This window comes from Sander vitreus, chromosome 1 (assembly GCF_031162955.1).
Source record: "Sander vitreus isolate 19-12246 chromosome 1, sanVit1, whole genome shotgun sequence".
NCBI lineage: Eukaryota > Metazoa > Chordata > Actinopteri > Perciformes > Percidae > Sander > Sander vitreus.
In genome coordinates this window covers 19926572-19951788 of record NC_135855.1, presented here as the reverse complement: position 1 = coordinate 19951788, position 25217 = coordinate 19926572, and the positions used below count along the sequence as shown (strand labels likewise).

General features: G+C 38.4%; 3 protein-coding genes across 5 annotated transcripts; 1 reads left to right on the top strand and 2 right to left on the bottom strand.

Moving 5' to 3' along the window:
* Positions 1-142: 142 nt before the first annotated feature.
* LOC144516007 (polycystin-1-like protein 2) lies at positions 143-8088 on the bottom strand. The gene is made up of 8 exons (XM_078247266.1): positions 8005-8088; positions 7720-7922; positions 5431-5618; positions 4882-5014; positions 3904-4099; positions 2812-3028; positions 2617-2701; positions 143-1363 (listed from the first exon to the last, which is right to left on the bottom strand). The coding sequence occupies exons 1-8, from the start codon at positions 8055-8057 to the stop codon at positions 1317-1319; spliced, it is 1122 nt and encodes a 373-aa protein (XP_078103392.1). The 5' UTR covers positions 8058-8088; the 3' UTR covers positions 143-1316.
* Positions 8089-8959: 871 nt separating this feature from the next.
* Positions 8960-11972, bottom strand: pkd1l3 (polycystic kidney disease 1-like 3). Its single transcript, XM_078258530.1, has 5 exons — positions 11786-11972; positions 11448-11629; positions 10908-11138; positions 10077-10178; positions 8960-9145 (listed from the first exon to the last, which is right to left on the bottom strand). Exons 1-5 carry the CDS (start codon positions 11970-11972, stop codon positions 8960-8962), a joined length of 888 nt encoding a protein of 295 aa, XP_078114656.1.
* A 3821-nt stretch (positions 11973-15793) lies between these two features.
* Positions 15794-24292, top strand: dhodh (dihydroorotate dehydrogenase). 3 transcript variants are annotated; one of them, XM_078247239.1, is made up of 9 exons: positions 15794-15904; positions 16699-16911; positions 17007-17206; positions 18425-18507; positions 18885-19072; positions 19928-20041; positions 22063-22216; positions 22311-22470; positions 23561-24292. In XM_078247239.1, exons 1-9 carry the CDS (start codon positions 15887-15889, stop codon positions 23685-23687), a joined length of 1257 nt encoding a protein of 418 aa, XP_078103365.1. In that variant the 5' UTR covers positions 15794-15886; the 3' UTR covers positions 23688-24292. The 3 variants fall into 3 exon arrangements, with proteins under 3 accessions (XP_078103365.1, XP_078103373.1, XP_078103382.1); XM_078247247.1 differs by lacking the exon at positions 23561-24292 and adding an exon at positions 22666-23550; XM_078247256.1 differs by having other exon boundaries at positions 15825-15904; positions 16637-16911.
* The last annotated feature ends 925 nt before the right edge of the window (positions 24293-25217 follow it).

The window sequence follows — 25217 nt, the reverse complement described above, 5'->3', positions numbered from 1 at the left end:
GCATACATATATTCTTTATATAATAATAGTGACAGTGAAGCACAAAACATTGGTTTTGGCAGCCAAGTTTACAGATTTATCAGCTACTGTATGTCTTCAGCTCTCAGTTATAAGTCACTAATGGATTAAATGCATTAGGATATTAAAGATAATATAGATCAGTTTATTTAAGTTCACACATACAATACATACACATTATCAATAAATGAAAACAATAAATCAGTGACTAAAAGCACAGGAGGTCTAAGGCAGGGCATTAAAGCATCTGCAGACCTGCTTGTATTCCCAAACCAAAAGCACAAACTTGAATGTAGTTAGTTCTGCTACATCAATCATTCAACAGGACAGGCTGAATCGCATAAATGTAGGCATGTAAGATGAAAAAGTCATGACATTTACCTTCAGCATGTATTGCAGTGACGTGAAGGTTAAAAGAAAAGTGGTTAATTAATAATCAGCTCCCATTTGTCAAATATATTACATAAAAGCACCTTCTTACTCTTCTAAAAGACGATACAATGGTACGACTAGTCATGTTAACAGCAGTAGGCTGTGGCTGTTGTCTTTGAATGCCGACCATATAAATTTTTCAAAGTTGCTAATAGCAACTTATTTGTGCCAATAATTAATATTGTAAGGTTTTATCATTTTTTAATGCTAAAACATGAAGGATTCAGTATTTTCTCGCTTTGTATATGTGTGTATATAATAAATGCTCCACTAAAACCCAAATTAACTTAGGTAAACTTAAAAATTAACAAAAAGAACAAACAAAATATGTTTGTCTTTGCAGATTGTATACATACTTTTTATATAGTATATCTGGAAAGGCATTCAATAATTCTAGCAGGACTTCTATTCCATTACTTGTTAATTAGGTTTACTTTATTGATTGATTGATTGAAGACAGTTTACTCTGAAAATACCTCAAAGAGCTCATGATAGGTCTTACCGTTTTCAATATCTAAAGGTGCTTCAATGTCTCTTAAAGCTCTAAATGGAGTCCACTGATTTTGTATGTTGACATGAATTGAAGTAAAGCAACCAGAGATTTTGTATACATACATCATCAAGGATAGTGAATTACTTGGAAAAAGCAACACTTTGATATGCTAGAACAACAGTTATTTAATTACCCATTTACTCTGACTCACCTTTCAGACTTTGGAAAGTCTGTACACATACAAAAAACAGAATTAATTTATATATCCAGAAAGTTAGAACTAATAAGTGCAAAAGAGTGTTTAAGAAGTGAGGGTGCCATGGATCGCAGCTGTGCACGTTGAAGACCGCTTATCCGGCTAAATACAGCTTCCTCACAGTGTGTCCCTGCCAGAGTACCGTCTACACTTGTCTTGTTGCTCTGTTAAATGGAGAAGAAGTGCAGTAAGACTCTCAGTGCTTTACTGCTCTTTAACTGAAGGAAGAATGCACTGATACACTTAAGAAGAAAAAAAAAGTCACTCGGGAGAAGCAGGAAACTAAAAGGGTCAGTAGTTTATATTTGTCAAAGCAAATATTTTTACTCTTTCATATGCATCATTACATCAGAGCTCTCTGCAGTCAACCTGAAACAAAATGGAATGTATACCTCTGTCTGCTTAATGAATTATGAATAGGTAGTTTGGACTAAACAATTTGTGATAAATGAAATTTACAGGCTTTTTCTAATCTTGCAATCCTAAAAGGCAGTTTTTCTACTCAGGAGTTTTTGCTAGTTTAACTTAACTAAAACTTTAGTAGTTTTATATATTTATATATTAACTATATTTTTGTTTCAAGTGACAAGCTTGTAAGACGTTTTTTAAAGCAAATAAAATGTATTGAAACTAGTAAATTCCCCTTAGGGTTACAGTGTTATTTAATTATTATAATTCTGGAAAAGCTGTTAAACCTGCATTAACGGAAATGTTATCCACTTGGGGGCAGCAGAAACAAGCCGCGAACACAACATTGACATATCACTTTTAAGCTGTCATGGCGAACGTTTTAGCAACATGTCACAGTTGCTTATTTACACATACAGCAGACATGGGGCAACTTGTTTGAATGTAAGTCTATTATTCACTCTGTTTTAGCTCTGTTTTTGGTCTCCACTAACTCCTCAGGTTAAATATGTGGCACTTTAACAGATAAATGCTCAACTATGTTCACTTGCTAGTTGCTAACTCTGCTGTTTGGTGCTGAGCAGGTAGCGTACAGTGGGTTTTCAAAGTCTGCTACATCCGAAAACAACACTTTGAGAGTGAACAAAAACAATTTAGGTTTGAGTTGTAAAACCAACACAATGCATTAAAAGACACAACAAGACCCGAGCGGAACTGCAGAGGTGGGTGATAATTCTCTGTCGGTTTGTTACCTACAGTACTCATTTGACCCATTGTTAATGTAAAATATTGATTGTACCAGCTTTAAGGATGATGGAAAAACAGATCTCAGTACTAAATATCGCAGGTATCAGATGAATACCGACAATATTAAAGACAAAGAAAAGATTACATAATGCATGACACATTGTAGCAGACATAACATTTTTGAGCACAGTACTTACTACACAATATTTCACCAACAGCAACCTGTTCTGGTAACAGATGGACTGCATAATGTTTTTCTTACCTAACTGCACCTGCTCAATTTCTTCAGACTCCTCAACAGCTACAGGTTTCAGTAGCAGGGCAAAAAACACAGCAACGCCTAGAACCTGTGAACAAAACAAGCCACAAAAATTATCTTAAATGTAGTCATATTATCCTTTATCTAGTGTGGCATGCTGGAAAGAATATAGTTTTAAGTGTTTCCATCATTACCCACCTTGAGAGGCTGCAGTATAAAGATGCTCTGGAACAGGGAGAGGCCCAGAGACATGACCCACTTGATTGACTTTTCTTTGCCGTAACTCAAGCCATACACCAGGGTGAAAAAAGTGGATACTCCACTGATGGACAGCAACAGGAACCAGCCCAGGAACACACACCACCAGGGCAGCCAGCAGCTCGCTGCCTTCTTCTTCTTCTTTAAGGGAGGCGGGCTGAGCCAAAGAAAAGGAAGAAATGAGGAGAAAACACACAATGTTCCAGTCAAATAAAACCAGAACTACTCTATACAAATTGTGATGGCCACAGCAGTGGCCACACAGCCATCTCTTACACTCACATTTATCTTAGTTCATGCTGTTTTCCTTAAGATTGGTTTCTATACCTTTTCAGACCTATTATATATTTTGTTGTAAACATTTTATTTAGTTTTAAATAACGTACAGGACACTGGATTTGGTTTACATATATACTTTATTAGTTTTGAATTGTCTTTTTGCTATAATGGTTTTCTTTTGAGCTTACCAGTGTTGCGGATTCCACACCCTGGAGTGAGGCATGAAGGCTGCTGGGACAAAAGGGTGGCATCTGGAACAACAGCAGCTTTATAGGGGTGGTGGCCAAATTGGACTCTACCACTACTTGTTATGTCTGGGGGGGGTAGCTTTATTTTTTCCCAAGATATTTGAGTTTTGATTTGTATTGTATTTAGAACATTTATTTAATTTATTATTATTATTTAAGTTAATGTTAATTAAGATTACATTTCTTTTGGAGTAAGTGTTTAGTTATTTTTTTTGTTATTTGTAGTTTATGTATTAGTGTTATTGTTAGTCTCCCCCTGTGTGTCAAACCTGGTCTGATCAGCCAGTATATAAGTCCCCTTTGTTTCTCTTATGACAGGTCAGTTGTATTTTGGAGTTTGTTATGTTCAAACGGCCAAACTTTATTTCTATTTTGTTGTAATGTTTTTGTGGGTAAAATAAAAACCCCTTTTTTGAAATCTTCTTGTGACTCCTCTTGCCTAACTGCTTGGTCCATGACACAAATAATTTCGTTTTTATGTCTGTGTGTCGGCTGGAGTGCTGACCAGTAGGCCAAGTGGCTATTGAAGACCATCTCAGCCTTGCGAACCAACAGGTTGGTGAAGTTGAGGGTCTGCTGGTACTCCTGTGGACTCGGGAAGTGCTTTTCATCCAGTTTCTCCAGGCACATCAGGAGGTGACAGAGACCAGCCAGAAGGAACTTGCTGCAGTACACCCAGTGGGGGTCACTCTCACTCTCCCCTTTGACAGGATTACATACAGCCCAGCATGCCATTACATTTCTCTGCACAGCATATACACTGCAATACTCACTAGTGCACCAAATCACATCTTTTTTTAAATTAAGGTATGTATTTGTGACCTGTGTTTTTAAGATTCACATCTTCAGTAGGAATTATTGAGCTTGGAGCTGAGAGCAACAGATAGGCTGGGGAAGTTGGAGAGTGTTCAGAGACTCACTCTGTTGGTGTGGCCCTTAAAGGTCCCATGGCATTCAAATTTCCCTTTATGAGGTTTTTTAACATTAATATGCGTTCCCCCAGCCTGTCTATGGTCCCCCAGTGGCTAGAAATGGCGATAGGTGTAAACCGAGCCCTGGGTATCCTGCTCTGCCTTTGAGAAAATGAAAGCTCAGATGGGCCGATCTGGAATCTTGCTCCTTATGAGGTCATAAGGAGCAAGGTTACCTCCCCTTTTTCTGCCTTGCCTGCCCAGAGAATTTGGCCCACCCATGAGAGAGAGACATCATGGCTTGCAAATGAGCAAAGTGGCAGTTGGTCAAGGCCACACCCCCATCCTTTGGTGTGACTTATTCACCCACTTGCCCCATCTTAGGCCTTTTGGATTTTTTGTTTCTGTATAATGTTGTCCTTTTATGTAAATGCACATTCAATTTGAGTTTGTGTTAATCTTTTTACCTTCATTGTACAGAAAAGACAGTACCTGAAACCAGGCTAACAGGAGGTAGTCAATGTTTGCTAATTTACTGTGAAAAACATAAACTACATTAAAAAAAAAAACACCTTGCATAAGCTGGATGAATTCATGCACCCTGTCCAAGGCGGGGTAGAGGTCAGCGGTAGACTCCAGCCTGTACATCTCTGACATCTTGTTTCTCGGACTACTGCTCACCAAAGAAATCACCTTCTCTGTGTCCTAGGGATGTTCGAGGGATGCACAAAAAATACCAAATGCTACACGTAAACTGTTTGATCAAACACATGAAAACGTAAGAGTACATATTTTACAGTATAAAGATCAGCAGAAGTTAAAGTCACATAGGGCATCTGCAGTAACTGCAACATAAACTGAATGGGAAATGTGTTACTGGGCTTACAAGGTCAGTGATGAGGCAAATGCAATTCATCAGAGTAATGCACAAATCGCTCAATGGTGTTTTTTGCCTCCAACGGCACCTTCCAGGCAGCTAACCCTAACCTTAACCCTATATAACCATTGCCGTGCTGCCTGGGAGGAGACGTTGGGGGCAAAAAACACCAAAGACCGCACAAATCACACAAAAAAGTGATAAACACAGTCATACCTGTAGAGATTACATCATGCAAACACACCTTCAGAATAGTTGGTATATTAACTGCAGGGGGTCTTAAGTTCTCCTCAGAGTCGCCTTTTTGAGATTTTGAAATCACGCGAGGTCTAATGCTTCGGAAGATGGTGATGATGAGGATGTTGATTGGAAACATGAGAAGACCACTCTGTATCCCCACCATGAGCGCCTGCCAGGTGATTTGCAATGAACCTGGAGATACAACAAAAACAAGGACACAGTGTCAGGGATGAGAAGCAACTGAATTGGTTTCATGGCTCTCTTTAACCTAATTTAAGTTCTGATAAAGTCTGTTCACTACCTGCCCAAGACCAAACGGCAAATTGACAAAGTTAGTGACTGACTGGTGAAAATGGTGGAGCATTTGGCTTAAGGGGCAGATATTCCTCTTTAGGAGTGGGTGGAGAGCAAAACGGAGCTAACAGGATTCAATGACTCCCGATGAAGGCTACCACTCATTCTTTCTATTGAACTATTACCAGTCTATTAACAGTAGGCTAATTCATGTCTGATGCGAGTCCTTTGAAGACAATTTTTTATTATGTATTCATTTTTATGCTCTTGTCAACGGAAGGAGTTAAAAGACACAGTGAAGGTCATCAGCTCAGGCAGCTTTCTGTTTGCCTCTGACCTCACTGCGGTTGGAGATGAGTGTTTCTATGCCAACCAGCTGATTTTAAAAGAAAACAAAAATAAGTTTAGATTTGCAGATGCAAACATGCCAGTGATTGCCATCTATAGGCAAGAAAAGTATCTACTGCAAATTTGACACTTACAATTTATGAATTTATGAGGACAATGCACATTAATCAACATTTCTGTAAATGTGTCATTGTTAGCCAGTCGGCTAACTTTCAACTGTAGTCCTAGTTACTTAGCATGCATTTAAATTGCACGCCATTTATCTTTACTTGCACTATTTTATACTGAATACTGAGCTTTACCAGTGTGTGTTATTGTATGTCCTCTGTCTCCTCCTGGTTACTTATGAGAGGAAGACAGTCCTGATCGCAATTTGTTTGTCCATCAGAAAAAAGTGGTGGTAGGATGCAAAGGCAAAAAGTTAAGGAAAATATAGGCTGACTTTGTCTTTGGTGCTGAATATTTAACATCCATCATTTTTCTGGAGAATGTTCTGAATGCTCGAGTTCATGTGTAGAGACCCTGATGATACGTCGAGCAAAGTTTCATGTTGTGTCAAGCCTTCTTAGTGTTTTAAAAATAGTGATTATGATGCTATCATAGTTGTGCCCCTAGCACTTCCATTCAAAAGGCCATTTGACCGAAAAAACGAAAATACGGTAAATCTTAAAAGTGGCGTTTCCATCCTAATTATGCTTTTAAACAAAATTTTGACTCGGCTACATTCACAAAAAGATCCTAGGTTGCTTTTTGGCAAAAGTTACACTTTAAGCTTACTTATAACTATTATTACTTTCTTTTGCCTGCAGGTGGCGACATCAGCTTGTGCTCATCCACAGCATTTACTGTTACCATGCAGAGCTGGTCTGAGACTGACTAAACAGCTCCCTCGTGTGGACAATCTGCATTCGGCTAAATGTGAACGAGTGAGTGTATTAGATAAAACTCAGCTGCACAGGGTGCTTCTCATCCCAAAACAAATCCATACAATTATCAACATTGTGAACACCTCTGTGAAATCTAGTTTACATTCAAGAGTTGACGGTCACACACACCCACACACATGTTTACACACCTGCTACATGTATGTCCTTGCAAACAGCTGTGACCTCTGAGAGACAACAAACCATGTCAACAATACGGAAATGTTTGTAAAGGGGGCTCTAGTTCCTCATCCCCCACATATTCATTTATTCTGAGGCTGTGCTGATGCCTCCACAGTTGGAAATGTTTCACTTGCACATGTGGAAGCAGAGGTTTTGGAGATAATACATTATATCAAGAGAAAACCGACAGCCATTAACTTGATTCTCAATTACATCCTCCCCTACAGCTCGGAAATTGGCTCCTACCTTTTATCATTTCATTCAAAACTTTGAGACCTAAAGAAAACCTTTCATTATATTACAATTTAGATGTTCGTTAGGTTTTATGATCAATACAGTGACTTTCTTATTGAACTGTAGGTTTGTTGTGTAAGTGACCTTATATTCTAGAAACATCGTTAGACACCTATAACACAATTATTAACAACCAACAACAACACTGATGAAATTAACATAAAGATTAGCTTTCCCTCTTGAATGAAACCTTGCACTTCAGGTCATGAAGCTAATCAGCAGCTAAAATAATTAAAGACTCCACAATTCACCAATCTTGAAGACTACTGGCGAGTTCGTATCTATGGGAATGCTCCAGAAGGCGATATTGATGGCCATGGTGCAGAGGAGCAGGCTCATGCAGCAAGAGACCCTCTGGGCACGTGTGAACGGACTACGTGAGGGAGGATCAACTATGGACACCCAGATGTGTTCATCCCTGAAGCCAGTCGATGTTCTGCTATGGAAAATATTCCTGGCAAAGAAAAACAGAAACCCATAATGACACTTCCTTAAGAGCTGAGTTTGTTTATTTCAGCAGTGTAAACTGGTCTGACCTGAAGCTGGCAATCTCGTTGTTCTTGGCAGCATTGAAGGTTTTCTTTGTCATGTTGTCTCCATGTTCAGCACTCAACCAGCAGTCACAAAAGAAGTGAATCACATGTCGTGTTTGGAGGTCTTGTACGGTCACCTTGTTTATATACCTTATTATAAGAGGGATTCATAAAACAACAAACAAACGTTTACCATATGAGTAATTTTATGTGAGAAATGCAGATGTTAGATAATATTTAAGCTACACTGGGCAACTTTGCAAAGAGGGAGCAGCAAATGGCAGCAAAATTAGAGAATGTTATATACATATTAGGTATGTTGTGTATTTTATTTTTAAGTTTCCATTTACCACTTACTGTTCACATGGATTTCTTGACTGTGGGCGAAGCTAATATTAAAGATAGCATCAACCTCTGATACATTGGTCATATTGGAAGTACTACAGTACTGCATATTGCCCAAAGCATTTTGTGCGATTCTTTATGACCAATTTCCTTTCTATATTATACTATAGCTCAGATCTATTCTCCTCAAAGTGTGTGTATGTGAACAGTATGCTGAGAGTGGTATTTAATGAGAAGTGTTAACAAGGTAGTGTTAAATGATGAGACAGGCCTGACATTTCAAAGTGTCACTGTGAAGAAGCCAGCAAGCTGTCCTGCAGAGAGGCAATAAAAGCTACCTGTACACAGCTCTACTGTAACAACCCTGTTTACAGCTTTACAATGACACCCACCAATTATTCACATGTCCAGTGTAGAGCTGAATAAAAGCATAAAAGACTACACAACTATGTAAATTTCACGTCAAGGTACAACCTACATTTTTCATTTTCAGAAAGCTGCCATGGACAACTATGGGAAATTAGCGTTTCTGTATATCTGAAAGACAAACTTATTTTTTATGGGAATCACTGTGCCCTGGTCTGGAATAGTACTAAATGTATTAATTGCTTTTCTAGTACCATGATGGGCGACCTCCAGAGTTGTCGTGCTGAAGCCTGAGGTTTCGCACTTCGCCCAGTGGGTAGGGGGTGGCCAACAGAAACATATCCACAGCTCCTCTCTCAAACACAGGTTTCTCAGGATCTGTGAGGATGTGTATGTCACTCTCGCCATCTGAGCCAATCAGCTTCACTGTCACCTACATGACAGCACAACAAACAGATGTAACAGCACTGGGTTCATACATCAGTGACCTGAACCAAGATTGTGTAAAGGACCACACTTTAGTGTCATAGTTTAGTCCATTTACTATAAATTGTGTATACTTGACATAACTGCCAGGTCATAGATTTAAACTAATCAGTGCATTTTTAATACTTTCATACTTGATTTTTAAAAATATTTAACTACGTTTTTATTAAATCACACCTCACTTTTGCCATTCAATGTAGTCACATTCAGTTATTACCTCTCTATATTGTAATTATTATTGTAAGTGGCTGGTGGGAAGTTTGAACATCAAAGACTTGTGAGTTGGCCCAACAGGCCAGAACTTTAATTGTTAAAGGATACGTTCACAATTTTTCAAGTCTGTCTGAAAACAATAGTCAGGTGCCCATATGACTGTTGAAACAGGTTTTGCTTGCTGTAATCAGTCCCCCTGTCCAAACGGACTGGTGTTCATATAAGCCCCTTACTATTGTTTCAAGACAGACTTTAAAAATTGTAACCCTGTACTTTAGGGTTTATCCCAAGTTTACATTATCCTTTTCACAATGGCTATGTTTGCTTTTTGCCTTCTGGATTAGATTTTATGAGAAGATACATGTGAATGCAATGCTATTCAGTTAAACTCAAATGTTGTGGCTTCCCTCAGCAAATATTTAAAAACAATCCATGCTTTCAACATACTAAAAATGTTTAGCATCAACTATATTCATATTGTAACTTGAAGTGAACCAACTAGCAGTCTGAGAAGTAGGAGAAAATGCATTAATCTGAAGTATACACAATTTGTTGTAAACAGGCTTAAACATACAGTATGGATCTTTAAGCCATGATGTATGGTAGCAGTAAACAATAGTAAATAGAAACAAACCATAATTCTGTCAATGAAAGAAGACTCTTACATTGGCGGTGGTCCCAGCATTCTTGCGATGGCCAGTTTGGACACCGATCAGATAGTTGTACTGAGCGCCTGGGTGGTTGTCTTCCAGCAGAGTCATCTTCCTCTGATAGTTCAACATAAAACATGGTGGTTCATATATAAGAATGTGTTGGCAGGTGGAATGAATATGAAGAGTTTAGTTTCCAAACAAAATAATCACCATTCCAAAAAAAAGGACATTTATGGCCTAATGTTGGGAGATGGCACACTTAAAAATAGTTCATAATTAACAAGAGAGTATGCATTTTTCTAATGTGGCTCTACTCGTAGCTGAATACATGGTAACATTGGACTGTGGGTTAAAACCAGTGGTGGAAAGTAACTAAGTATATTTACTCAAGTACTGTACTTTAGTACAATTTTGAGGCACTTGTACTTTATAAATACAAAATATAAATCAACTAATAAAATATTGTGTATTATTATGATGAAGTAACCCTGCAGGATATGAGAAATTAGCCCCACCTTTACCAGCTGCAACATTAATGATGCTTACACTTTGATGCATTAATATTATAATCCAGCGATATAATCTACTGTATATTATAAAAAGGGCCATTTTGCAAAATGAGTAATTTTACTTTTTGTACTCTACATTTTGATGCTAAAACTTACGTAGGCTACCTTTACTTTAGTATGATTTAGAATGTAGGATTTATTTTTACACTGTGGTATTGCTACTTTTACTAAAGTAAAAGACCTAAGTACTTCTTCCATCACTGGTTGAAACATCACATAGTATGAAACACACATACAAAAAGACGTCTTATGAGAGCTGTTAGGAGAGACTGACCTTAGAGCGTGCCCTGCGGTCGGCATAGCAGGCCCACAGCAGAGTGACCAGGTAGAGCCCGAAGAAAGCGCACAGCAGTGCCAGCACCACATAATTTTGAGACACGGTGGAAAACAGCTCTGCTGTGCGAGAAAGGTCCACGTAGTTTGGCATCACAAAAAAGGATTTCCCAAAGAGGGTGAGGTGGTTACACAGACACTGTGTTCGTTCTGGAGTGCTTTTGTCCCCCACCTGAGATGAAAGACAGCACATCACTGTCTGATATGGAACTACTTCTGTCTTTGTTTTCATGTTTAATTGTACTGCTAAGTCCTTAATTATTCTCATTTGTGCATCTGTCTAGCTTGGAGATTGTGTTTATATCTTAAAATGTCTGTAATTTTATTGTATGTATTGTATCTTTATGTTCAGGACCCCAGAAAGACCAGAGGCACATGTGTGTGCTTCTGATAGCAATCCTTAAATAAACTAAACTAAACTGGTGCCAATAGAACATTTCTGCACATGCAGGGCCAAAACAGTATCCAGGTGGAAACTCACCTGGCAGCCCTCAGTGCTCCATATCTCATGCTCTATGTCCCAGTACAAGCACTTGCTCATAAAAGAAGTGATCCTCAGCGTCAGGCCTGGCTTCCAAGTGGAATCAAAGAGTCCAGTGTCAACATACCAGACTCCAGGTGTATGCCGTAACATCTCTGGGGTTATCATCCAGCGATAGTCTCCTGTTGCAAAAATCAGCCAACATATGACTAAATAATGCAAAACCAATATACCAATAAAATATTGTCTCGCCTATGCTAGACAGTGTTACAGGAACTCAATGACTACACAATTAGAGGTTAGGGTATGCAGCAATGCCTGCATGTAGTGACAGTTACTTGTTTGGTTCAAGGTGGTTGTGTTGCTGAAATATGTATCGTTAGGAGGTGACCCTTGAGACAACCTAAGAACCAAGGACACATTAGCACTGGACTCCACGCTGAAGAAGATGGTCATATCAGTGTCTGAGATGTTGATATTGGTCAGAGCTTTTGTGTTTTTCTCCAACACAATGGTACTGTTCATCAGTATTGAAGCATTTGGATGAGGCAAAAAGATCTAGAAAACCAGAGAGAGCAAGTTAGTATTACTAAAGAATATATTAATCAAGCAAAAGCATAGCCCTGAATCATATTTTACTATTTATTTGCACAATTAAGAAGAGGTATTTTTCCTCTAAACAATAAAGTTGGCAAATTCAACAATGTCCTGGACAAAAATAGATTGTGTGAGCTCTGTTGAAATGTGAGTTTCATTTTCTTGTAAACTGTTTATACTACAATGATCTAAGAGAGTCAATCTTTCATGAAAAGGCTCAACAACAAAAAATATATAATTTGAAACAGATGTGGGTACCCTATACCATCTGCCTGAAGGGAGTTTTTCAAATACATTAAACAAAGGATGTGACCACTTTTTTCTCCCCAATTTGAAACAGTAAATTCTTCTGTTTTGTGTTTTTTGTCACTGCTTACTTCACTGTTGATCTGGCAAGGGTTATTGCTCTGATAAACAAGGTGTCACTAGCTGCTTCTTTTCACCTGCCAGCGAGGAGCTTCACTCTCTGTGCAGTCGCTCTGATGAACCTTTCTAATAAAACTGGTTGTTTCCTGGTTCATGTCATGTGACATGTCAATCTCACCTCTGTCAATTTCAAAATTGCACTAACTGGCTCTATGGATTCACCATGGTATTAAATTGTCTGTATTGTTCTGCAAATGTCACATTTGCTTGCCACCAACATCCAAAAATTAGCACTATAGTACAAATGACACAAATGATACCCAATTCTCAAATTGGTTATACCTCTATCATCTCTGGCAGGTTGGCCAGATTTATGTCTGATACTCCATTACTAAGTATAAGGCTGCAAACAGTTCCTGAGATGTTGTTATTAGATGGATGGGGATTCTGTGAGAATGCAGCCATCTAAGAAGGAGAAAAGCTCTGTTGAAAAGACTGTAGATGACAACAAAGATGCAAAGACACATACACATGACAATAACACGCACACACACGCACACTCTCACACACACACACACACACACACACACACACACACACACACACACACACCTGAGCAATGATTGTGCTTTGTCTTCCAAGCTGAGGCTGAAGTGCTGCAAATGAGGGGAGTTTGATGAACACACCATCTTGCTCTGAACCCAGCACAGCATTGCCGAGGTCAGCAGGTGTGTAACTGAAAGGAGAGAAATCTAATTTAGAATATACTGTATAGCAGTTTTTAAACATGCTTGCTGCCATTTTTATATGATTAAAAATTGCAAATGTGTTTGCAATACCAGAAATACCAGACGAGCGATACTCTGAAAGAAAATACCTACGTGCTCTGATAGATGGTGCCTGTTGGGTGCCTGATGACAATGCTCTGGTTGGATGATAAACCCACCAGCATTGCGACTGTCCGAAAGATTTCAAAGACCTTCTCAAACAAAAACTGGAGGGGGGTGGGGGGATGCAACATCACCTGAGTGTAACAGCCATAATGATGACAAAAGTGAAATGCTGTCACAGTACTTACGGTAGGGTTCGGGTTAGTCTGGAGGTCACATTTGTTCAATGAAAGAAGGAGGATGCCAGTGCTACAGTTGATGATGTGACTGATAGTGTCGTTGCTTTGCAAAAAAAAATCTTTAGTAAGGGTTTTTAACCCCATTCAACAAATACTGAATGAATTTGTCCTGAGAAAGGAAAAACAGACATTCATTTAATGCGCAATGACTTAATCTCTCAGCATAAAAAAGGTGAATAATGCAACAACAATAATGTAACACTTTCCATGAAGTGAAGATACCCACCCTGTTGTCATTTGTCGGCTCCCCTACTGTTGTTTCCATTCGCAGTAGTTCTGCATCTGCTTCCTGTCTCAGAAGAACAGCACTTGTGAACTTTGAGGTATAGTTAACTACTATTACTATTACTATTCAATGTTTTTTGTGGGTCAAACAGTCTGTATGTGAAATTAATTAGGCATCTCTCACCAGGAGAAGTTTGTGCATGTTTGTAACATACAAAGCCATGGCATTTACATCCCTTTTGGGTCCTGAAATAAAAGTGTGTTTGAGACGTAGAGAAAGAAGGAGTGGTAGCTACACTTCTTACATTCCCCACTTTTATTGTTGATGAGACACATAATGTTTCAATTCAACTTACGAGATCTGGTTGCAGGACTAGACACCATTGTGCTCTGCTAAGAAAACAAGAACAAAACTAACATGAAAATTGAGTCTGGATGTTAATACAGCTTCCTACTGACTGTGAAAAGTATCTCTTACCTTTGTGCTTGAAGAAGACCATACATCTTTAAAACAAGAAGGAAACTTTGAACAAACAGCATATTGCATATAAAGTGAAATTAAAAGAATAAAACTGTAATAAACTTCACTCAGTTGTGATGAATGCAAGAGAAGAAAGGAAGACAGAGAGACAGAGAAAAAGGAAAGAAAAAGGTAAAGAAGGACGGAGTTAAAGTAAGCTATTGTTGCATACTGTGGGTGCAGAGGAAGCCTCGTCTCTGCTTGCAGTCCGATGTTTTGATGAGCTTAAGAGGATTCAGCTTCATGTACATGCAGTTGTCAGCATTTACTGTTTTGCCAAAACACACAGACACGTCATTAGAATCAACTACTCTATAAAATGTGAAAAAATAATGTATAAAAGAAGTCTTGTAAAGTCTTCAAATTGCTTTATTTTGTCTAACCAACAAAACCACAACATATTTATTTTGTGATATATATATATATGTTGCCCAAATTGTTGCCCCCTAAATTTCTGATAGTTTTGTGGTATTAGTATTAATACATTTTTCTAATGTGTACTCTTTGAAATATTGAATAACCTTTAGCCACAAGGCCTCTAAAAATGACTCAAATCAAAATTGAAAAACAAAATGTCCGCGATCCACCACTCTGCATGTAAAGATTGTGACAGGAGGTCTCAAACATACACTGTTTAATTTCAATGATCACAAGTGAAAAACACAATAAACTGTAAAAAGAAAAATACAACCAACAAAAGTTTGTGTAATTTACTCACATAAGGTGGGTTCCTGGTATTGCCCTTGGACCCCCTCCCCTAGCCACCAGGTGAAGTTGCCGGTGTTTCCCTCTCTGGCGATGTTCTTTAGGAACATTTTGATCGGGCTGTTCATCACCTTCAGGAGCTCCCCTCCTCGCTTTTCACAGCTGCCCCTGGCTTGGAACCAAGTTTTAGATCCCCGAACAAACTCAAAACAGACATTTCTGAAAACAAATTCACACCGCGCAAGGGAGTAATTGCCTGTACAGGCCTCAGACTTCTCTGGTAAAGATAGAAATCCAACTGATATACACAAAAAGACAGAGGTTCGGAGTAACGTGCCCATCGTTATAATAATGTACAGAGCTAAAGCACATAATGCTGCTGGATCTGTTGCTGGAGGTGAGCAAGATCACTTCTGTCTGTCACATGGAAATCAGAGAGCTTTCTCCAGAAAAACTCTGCATATGTTCTCAATACATTAGGAAAATCACTGCAGACACTCAAACAAGATGCAAAGTAAAGTTGGCATCACCAAAGGTCACACAAGCTGAACCTGCCATACTGACCAAGGAAATGTTTGAACATTTTTGTTGTTAACATGAAAAACATACTGTATCTTATCATCATATGTATTACAATGATACAGTCTTAAAAACAAACATCTTATTCTCAAACTAAATCACCCTAAATAGGCTACTCACTGCCTTCACATCGCCTCTTGAAAAGCACATTTACTTAACTTAATGGCCAACATCTCTGCATCTCCACTTTTTACACCCCATGATGGAAATATCGCGAGAGGATGTATAGGAAGTTGTTGCCGCGAGTGTTTCATGCATTGACATTTCATGTTAGGAAATGCATTCAATGCCCTTTAATGCAATGACAGGACTGCGACCATGGCGGGACATCTGAAGGTATTTTCAGATACAATCTAATCTTACTTTTTTTGTAGGAGAATGCGATCATTTAGAAAGTCGCCAAGAAACTTGAAGGGACAGTTCTTGTTTGCTAGCTCGGTTGCTCCGCCTAAAAGTAACGTTAAACCAGGAAACACTGCAGGTTAGCTTTATTGTGTCTTTGCATACAACACACGCTGTGGAGTTTTATTTGAAAACTTGGGCAGTTATTGTAAGAAAACTGCACAAAGACAGATGTTTAGAGTTATGTATTTAGCAGTAGGCTATGCTTTTAGTTTTCAGCTAACGTAATATTGAGAGAGACGTTAACTATAGTTAGAGTAGGCTACCTCTTTTTTTTATTCTACTTTATACTTCTCCATAACAGGAATAGTGATATATGCATAATGAGAAGTATATATAGACAGTTCTTAAGTAATACATTCACCAGTTGCAGAAACACGACCCCAAATGAATGATAATATGGTTTTGTAACAAGTTTACTATACTATATATTTATGTTTAAACTCATTGACTTGAAACACATAAGACACAAGCAAAGTCCCTCCCAACAACCTTTGTACCACTGTACAAACTTATTGTGAAAATTGTGTTACTACAAAGTAAACATGAATGGGTATTTATTGAATAACTATAAGTCTATCCACAGTCATTAATGTGTGACGTGAATCCTTTGAAGAAAATTGTATGTATTCATTTTTCATGCTTTGATGCATTTATCATCACCAGGTCAAATTCTTGTGTACATTGTACATTTGGGCGAATAAAGCGATTGATGCTCTCGTCCACAGAAGCAGTTAAAAGACGCAGTGAAGGTAATCGGCTCAGGTAGCCTTCTGTTTGCCTCCTACCTCACTGCAGTTGGAGATGAGCGTTTCTATGCCAATCAGCTGATGCCCCTGCTGCAGAGGATTGTGGGGGCAGAGACAGCACATGTGTTGGCAGTGAAGATGATCAGTCTGGGTCTGGTTCCTCTGAACCGCTACCAGGACCCTGCATCATTGGTAAGTCTATAACCTTACTTTCTGCTCACAATTTGTTTTCCATTGATCCTAGACACTTTACGACTTTGTTTTGTTTGTTTTTATCTAATTTAAAGGAAGTGAACGTCCTGGGATTAAAGTTCAAAAACCCTATTGGGATTGCGGCTGGCTTCGATAAGAACGGAGAAGCCATAGACGGGTTGTACAAGGTGGGTTTTGGCTTTGTTGAAGTGGGTACGATCACTCCTAAACCTCAGGATGGGAACCCCAAACCACGTGTGTTTCGACTCACTACAGATCATGCAATTATTAACAGGTAAGTTTTTGATACGCTTTTGTCAAAGGGATAGACATTGTAAGGGGTGTGCTCAACTGAAGATGCTGATTTTAAGTTGCTTGCTTTATCATAGAAATTTACCTATTTTTTTTTATCAACCATGCTCTGTAGATTAACGACCTCCTTTTATGTAACGTCTCACAAAGAGCTTATTCACTTTATATAACAGGGAAGGAGCCACATTAGTCTTAGTTAATGTTAAAATCCTTGAGACAGAAAACAAGAGCAGGACACGGTAATGTAGCTGTACACTATAATGTTATTTATCACAGCGCTCAGTGTGCTCAAAGAGATTATGCTGCATACAGGTTGGCTACCAAAAGGGTTCACATTTATAAAGCTGTGAATAAGAGTTCACGGGTTTACCTCTTTTTCTTTGCAGGATTCATTTACAACACAGATTTTAAGGAGCGAAATGAAGGCTATCTTTATATGCCAGCTCTTTCCTGATTTTAATTTTCTCTGTCATTCATTATACAAAGTGGAATTGGTTATTTATGTTAATTTATATTTATAGTGTTGAGTTATTGCAAGAGCGAATTCACCTGGGAATTTAAAGCTTTGCCAGCGGCCCATGAAAAATCAGATTTAAATGATTCCATATTCTATAGATATTTTTATGTTAAGGTTGTAATATTGAGTGACTTAATTAGGTTTATTCTAAGGATGAGCTAGTTAGATATAATTTATACAGCAGTACAGTATTTGCCCAATATACTCTTGAGACGAGTGCTTTATCTTCTTAGTTTGTACATACAGTATGTATCACTAAACAAACATGTATAATGCAATGACAACATCTCTCTAAAAATTGCCATTCACACAGATATACCAACAAATAAGAGTAAACCTGCCTGGAAGTTTCACGTTATATTTACGTGTGTGTTGTCAAAGCAATAGAGGTTGTATTTCATAACAAGATGTGTCATTATAATGATGTGATTTTGTCATGATACTTTAACCATGGCTGTAAGAAAGCCAGTACTCACATTTCTTAAAAGCTGAATTTCAGTGTATTTTTAGCCCCAAAGAGGAGATTTAGTTAGTTATCAACATCGTCACGTCATTATTTATGTGGTATAGTACTGTTGGTTATCACTGAAAAGAAAGTGTAAAAGTTATTTTTCAATTTTTCAACAAATAAAATTATTGTTATTTGTAAGTTAACATTTTGTGCGTGCGTGCACTTCTCACCAGGTATGGATTCAACAGCTGTGGTTTGGAAGAAGCACAACAGAGGCTGAAGTCCAGGGGAGACACACAGAAACAGCAAAGTAAAGGTTAGCAGGCAGCAACTTCTCATCTCAGTGGGAAAAATTTCAACCTGTTTTTAGTTTTCCTTTTTAAACATTTAGGTTGCTTTCAGTTGTATTACCACAATAAGTCTGATCTAAATTTGTTCAGTTTTTTTCTGGTGTGCATTTATTATTTACTAGTCACTTAGTTTGTAACACGGAAGCCAAATACTAAATTGGGTATGTGGTTAAATAAACTATTTTTTTCTATTTTGATGATCTTGGCCTGTCCTTGTCTCACATTTTATTGTGACTGATCCATACCTGCTTATAGCTCATTTAGCACATCAGCAGCCTCTGCCCCAGTTGAGTCATGTGTCTGATGATTGTGTGTGTGTGCGTGTGCTTGTGTCTGTGTGTAGCTGGCCTTCCCCTGGGCATCAACCTGGGGAAGAACAAGCTGTCCCAGAACGCAGGGGCAGATTACCTGGAGGGGGTAAGAGTGCTGGGCCCGCTGGCTGACTACCTGGTGGTCAACATCAGCAGTCCTAATACGCCAGGTCTCCGGGATCTACAGGGCAAAGTTGAGCTCCGTAAGCTCCTACATACGGTAGGACTGTCTGAATGTTCACTAAATTCCTGGGTTGTGACCCAACAGTAACACAAAAATGTAAACTCAATGAAAATTCATCATCTGGCTTTGTTGCTAAGCCTTTCCCCTTCAAAAAATATTGAACTTGCATTTAAATTACAAGTGAAAAAAAGTCATCGTCATATACAGTAGATCTCAATCATAAAAATGTCTTAAATGACAACAAGAATCACAATAGCATTTTAAAGGAACATAACAAGCTTACCAACATTATGGAGCAAACTTAGCACCACTAGCCTTTGACCCTCATACTGTAATAAACACAGAAGAACTCCTTAGAAAACACTGGCAGACTCAAAATCATTCTTGGTTTGAATTGACAGTGCAAATGTTGGGTTTTTAAATAAAAGTGTTAAATTGATCAGCTAATCGTATGGCGGTTTAAAAACTAACTTCACACAAAATCTACCTTCAGGTAATGTCCAGTAGAATCTCTGTGGTTTAGGTATGGTACTGAGTGTAATAAAAAAACTCAGATTTCATAAATCCAGACCAAATAAACTAAAATTGAATTTGAATCTGGATTCATATTCTATAAAATGCTATCAAACCCCATCGTAAGATGTATGTCAGGGTTTGAAAGCATTTTTTGTATTGGTAAAGAGGATGCATTCAAGCTTAAACATGGTGATAAGTGGCTATTTAAACAAAGTAACTCTGTTTTATTGTTGTTGAGCCCATCATCCATACATTTAAGGGCTGGATTTTTAAGGCTTACAGCACAATAACCCTTGTTTCTGTCTTGTTTCCAATAGTTGTAGCTCTCTCCGCTGCCTTACCTGAAATACTCACATTCTCATACAATCTGCTCAGGTGTTGAAGGAGCGTGATGCCCTGCAAGGAGAACGCAAACCCCCGGTCCTGGTGAAGATCGCTCCTGACCTCACTGCCCAGGACAAACAAGACATTGCTGATGTTGTCACTGAGGTTGGAAGTTATTTGTTGCATTCATTTAATTTCCTAATGTTGTCTTTGAGTGTATTGTATAACTTGTTTTTAATTTAATTATAATCTAATTTCCTTTTATTCCTTGAGGACTAATGTTTACATTTGATTTTTAAATTTCTGCCATGTTTTAAATGTATTGGTACGTACAGCTTTAATTCAGATAGGATTGTGTCCCTTGTGTCTGTAGAGTTTAGTTGTTTTTTTTTATTGGAGGGATAGAGATTTAATTAGTTTTTAAATGTAAATCTGGCTAACAAGAAAAAAAATACTTTTCAAGTTTACGCATTCTGCTTTCATAGAATTACATCTTGAATCTGTAGTGTTTATAGTTTTATAGTACAAAACACTTAAAGGAGAATTCCGGTCGATTTCAACACGTAGCTCTGTTGTTTGTAAATCTGGAGTGCTGGCAGTAGCAAAAAAAACTAAAACAATCGGTGCTGCCTACACCGTGTTATCCCCCTGCTAGCGTTAGCACCCAACAGGCTTAAACAGGGCAAGTTTTAAACGTGTGTTAAGCCTCTAAAGATGCTCGAAATGTCATTACAAGTGCCTACCCATGTGCAGTGATTCCTTCCGAGGGAACACAGCGAATCTGACTGCAGTAGATGTGACAGAAAGGCATAAAAGTTGTGTTAATCCAGCCAGTGCACATACCTCTATTAATTTCCTGTTTTCCGGTCAAGTCCACACTAGTCGATTGTCAAACTCATATAATCCAATATTCCAGTCAAATTTGCTGTGTTCCCTCGGAAGGAATCGGTGCACATGGGTAGGCACTTGTAATGACATTTCGAGCATGTTTAGAGGCTAAAAGCACGTTTAAAACTTGCCCTGTTTAAGCCTGTTGGGTGCTAACACTAGCAGGGGGATAACACGGTGTAGGCAGCACCGATTGTTTTAGTTTTTCTTGCTACTGACAGCACTCCAAATTTCCAAACAACAGAGCTACGTGTTGAAATTGACCGGAATTCTCCTTTAAACTTTACAATCACTAAAATCGACCTATTAGTAATAAAAAAAAAAGATAAACTTTTTTTGTACAGCATCTGTCAAAGCACGGTTATAAAATGCTTTACAAGGCGAAAAAAAAACCATTTCATCAATAGAATTAAAGTGTGTGTATATGTGTGTGTGTATATATATATATATATATATACAGAATAAATAATGAAATTAGATTATTTTTTTAGTGTAATAAATAAAACAGATATGGCATTAAAAATGGAAACATTTAAATATGTATGCTAACATTGATAAAAGGTTTGATAAAAATAGGTTTTTGTAAGTGATTTAAAAGATGGTACTGATTCTGCAAGCCTCAGATCCTCAGACAAAGCTTTTTATAGTTAAAATTATAGCACTGTTAACTGATATAACTTTAGTTACATCTTTAGGTTCCTTGTTGCTTCACAAGGTTTTTAATTTGGCATTTTATTTTGCACAACAAACTTATGGTTAATGAAAAAAATCATTTACTTGCTAACTCTAGTTGTTTTGTAAAGAAATGTAAGATTTTGAGCTTTATTTTCTCCTCCCCTGATCACCATGTGTCAGATGTATTCAGTTTAAGGTCACTGTGGAGTTCTACATGATTATGTAAGCCACACGTGTTTTTTTGCTGCTTGATATCTCAGCTGACTGTTTTTACTATGGTACTCTCTATTGTGTCTGCCTCAGCAGAACACTGTCTTTAGTTTACATTTGAAAACATTTGGCTTCTCTCTTCCTCTCACCTCGGGTAAACACCATGCTACTTCAGTAGTTAACAAAAAAAAAAAAGTACAGTGTTTTTGTGCGTATTGGAGCGAGGAGGAGACAAACCTTAATGGAAGAGGCATTAAGAAAAAATGTAAAGAGCACTCTGTCTCTCTTTTATTGCCACAGTACATTTCACATTAGAGGTCTTTAGTTGAAGTCGCCTACATACATCAGTTCTGCTCCTGTAGATGCAGTCACACACATCACTCATTTCATGTTGTCCTTGGTGTCTGTTGCAGCTGGGAGTGGATGGTTTAATGGTGTCTAACACCACGGTGTCCAGACCAGAGACGCTTCAGGATTTGCACAAGTCTGAAATTGGTGGGCTGAGTGGCCAGCCTCTCAAAGACCTCTCTACTAGCACTGTAAGAGAGATGTACAACCTCACCAAAGGTACTTATTTACACAACAACATTTTCTGTCCTTTTCCGATCACCGGAGAATTAAGAAAGTAGATATAAAATACACTTATTATGTTTTTTTGCAGGTAAAATACTAATTGTTGGAATCGGTGGTGTGGCCAGTGGGCAAGATGCTATGGATAAGATCCGGGCCGGTGCATCACTGGTCCAGCTTTACACAGCTTTGACCTACCAGGGTCCGCCCATAGTGACGAAGATAAAGCGAGAATTGGAACAACTTCTTATGTGAGTATCACTGTGAATCGGAATTAAAGGGTTTTTCTTTTAAAAAGTTGGGGCAAATCTTTTAGTGTAAGTTTAAATATTTTTTTATTATTTACTTATTATTGGAAGTAACATTTCACTCACTAAGTGAATAGCTGAAATCTGTGAATGCTGAATGTGTACAAACTGTAACATCATCTTGCCCCATGTTCCCAGATCTCAGCACTTCCTTTGAGTTATCATAACTGATGGAAAGGATAGCACACGCTGTGTAATGGCCCTGATACACCAACCCAATTTTCGTCCGTCGGACAGTCTGGCGAGGTCAGTCTGTTCAGTGTGTTCCGTGCCGTCGTCAGCTGGAGGAGCCGTCAGCCTTCATTTTGGCCGACCTGACTTGCTGGGTCGTAAGGCAGGCAGTCGGACTCAATGACCAATCTGATTGGTGGAGTGCTAACCCGGAAATGACGAGCGGGATGAGCCTGACGAACTCCTCTCAAAATCTGACGAAAAACTTTTAAACTGACCTTTGTCGATCTGAGCAACTGCAGCAACTGCATGGCCTATTTCTCGCTTAAAATGTTTTCAGAAACACATTTCGGTGAACTATCTTCGTAAAATATGAGATCGTATTCCGAACAAAGCTGCCATTATGCCCGGTTGTAAAATCCGGGAGCAACCAGACCCACGTGACGCGTTCGTCCAATCAGCTGCCGGTTTTCATTTTTTGGACGACAATACAGATTAGCGCCGCCTGCTGTTATGGACACGTATTACGTCTCGCGCACGCGCAGAACGTACTCTCAAGTCGGCGTCGCTTCGGTGTGTTCCGAGGCACTTTTTTCACCAACTCGGGGAGGCAGTCAGTCCGACTGCCTTTTCTGCTGACGGTCGGCTGTCGGGTTGGTGTGTCAGAGCCTTAAATAAGACCATTATAAACCATATTTATCCATTTTAACATTGTCTAAAAAGTTGTAGCATCAGCCTAGTACTCGTAAAGAAGTATTTGACAGCAACACTCAAAAAAGCAACTCTGTGGGTAATGACAGTTGTTTCTTGTTCATCAAAAATCTCCTTAATTTTCAACATAAATGCATTTCAATTTTTACAGAGAACAAGGTTTCAGCAGTGTATCAGAGGCAGTTGGAGCAGATCACAGGGGAGCAGATGGGTTGACACATGCGCAGAGTGTGCTGAAAGAGATGGTAAATGTTAACACAGACAAGCCGCACCTGTAGCTGCCATCTCCTCCGACCAGGCAACATGATCCTCAACTTTTCCTGAACTGTAATAAATGCAGAGTATATGCGATTGTCCATCCGTCCGCCCTGATTTTCAGGATGAGATATGGTCCGAACTGTTAGCTGTTTAAAACCAGGCACTAAATCCGTAATGAAAGTCTTTGATGTTGTGTTGAGAAGGTGAGGTGCATTTGTAACTGTATTTCAGACGTTCATCTTTGTTACTGTGTAACAGCCAAAAAGACAAAAATCTGACATGATGTTATATGGCAAAACTTGAAATCCTTAGTTTTAGTACCTGTCTAATACGGAAGTTGAAACCTGCATTCAAATTTTGACATTGTGTTAATCACTGCCTATCTTAAAATAGACGTTTCATACATGAATAGCTGAGTGCAAAAACCTTATGGAGACACATTTAAGATGGTAATGAACAGAAAGAGGAAAGTCCAATCCCTGACAACTGAGATACATAGATTTCCCTCATAGAACTGTATATTAAAGATATTTGTTCCAGTGTGGGAGATGCACAACTGGAGTAAAAATACTGTTATACCATGATTCATAATAAAAATAAATAAATGATGGTGCTTTTTAAAGAATTCTAGGAAATCTGTGTCCTTTAACTGGAGCCTTGATTTGTATTATTTTTATAATATTGAATTATGACTTAAAGTGTGTGACAAAAGAGATTGTTATGGGCCCTACAACAAAAGATACAATTTGCAACATAAACATGAACATATCCCAGACCCACTCAGACAAAAATCAAGAAAAGATGACCCAAGAAACTACAATATTCAAGAACATACAACAAAAATAATAACAAAATACACAATAAACTATAGACCAAATACACGTATGTATAAATGACGACACCATAAACCCATCATGCACGTTAGGGGAGCGAATCTTCACTGGTGTCACGATGTCAACGATTGGACTCGATTCGATATCACGATGCATCATGATGCTCCACCTCCTCAATACTATTATATATTGCTACACATGGTTTTCATCAACACATTAAAGCAAATATATATATATATATATATATATATATATATATATATACTCCCCTTTTTATTGTATCTGCTCTTAAAAAAGACACTTCCTGAATGTAGCGGAGTCTGAACACAGCAAACATCATTAGGCAATATTCGATTATGGTCTGTCACTGCATCAATGCAGAATCGTCCAGGTCCGGATCGCGACGCATCGATTCAATGATTCATTTTAACACCCCTAATGCACATCTCTCCCCAGCACAAAGCCTCTTAGGAGCCCTCTAGAAAGACCAAGTATCTTCCGTATTTCCCCCTGTAGACATCCAATCTGGAAATCCGTGTTTATGCCTTTTTTTCAAAATGCCACCACCATAGCCATCTCACAAGCCCACTCTTGAATTGACGGCACCCCTTCATTCTTCCATCCTCTTAAAATAATCTGTCTGTCTGTTTGGACCCAACTTCTTATGGGTGTATCTATTCCGCTTAGGATTGATCCATCTCCTAGAACAAATATTCT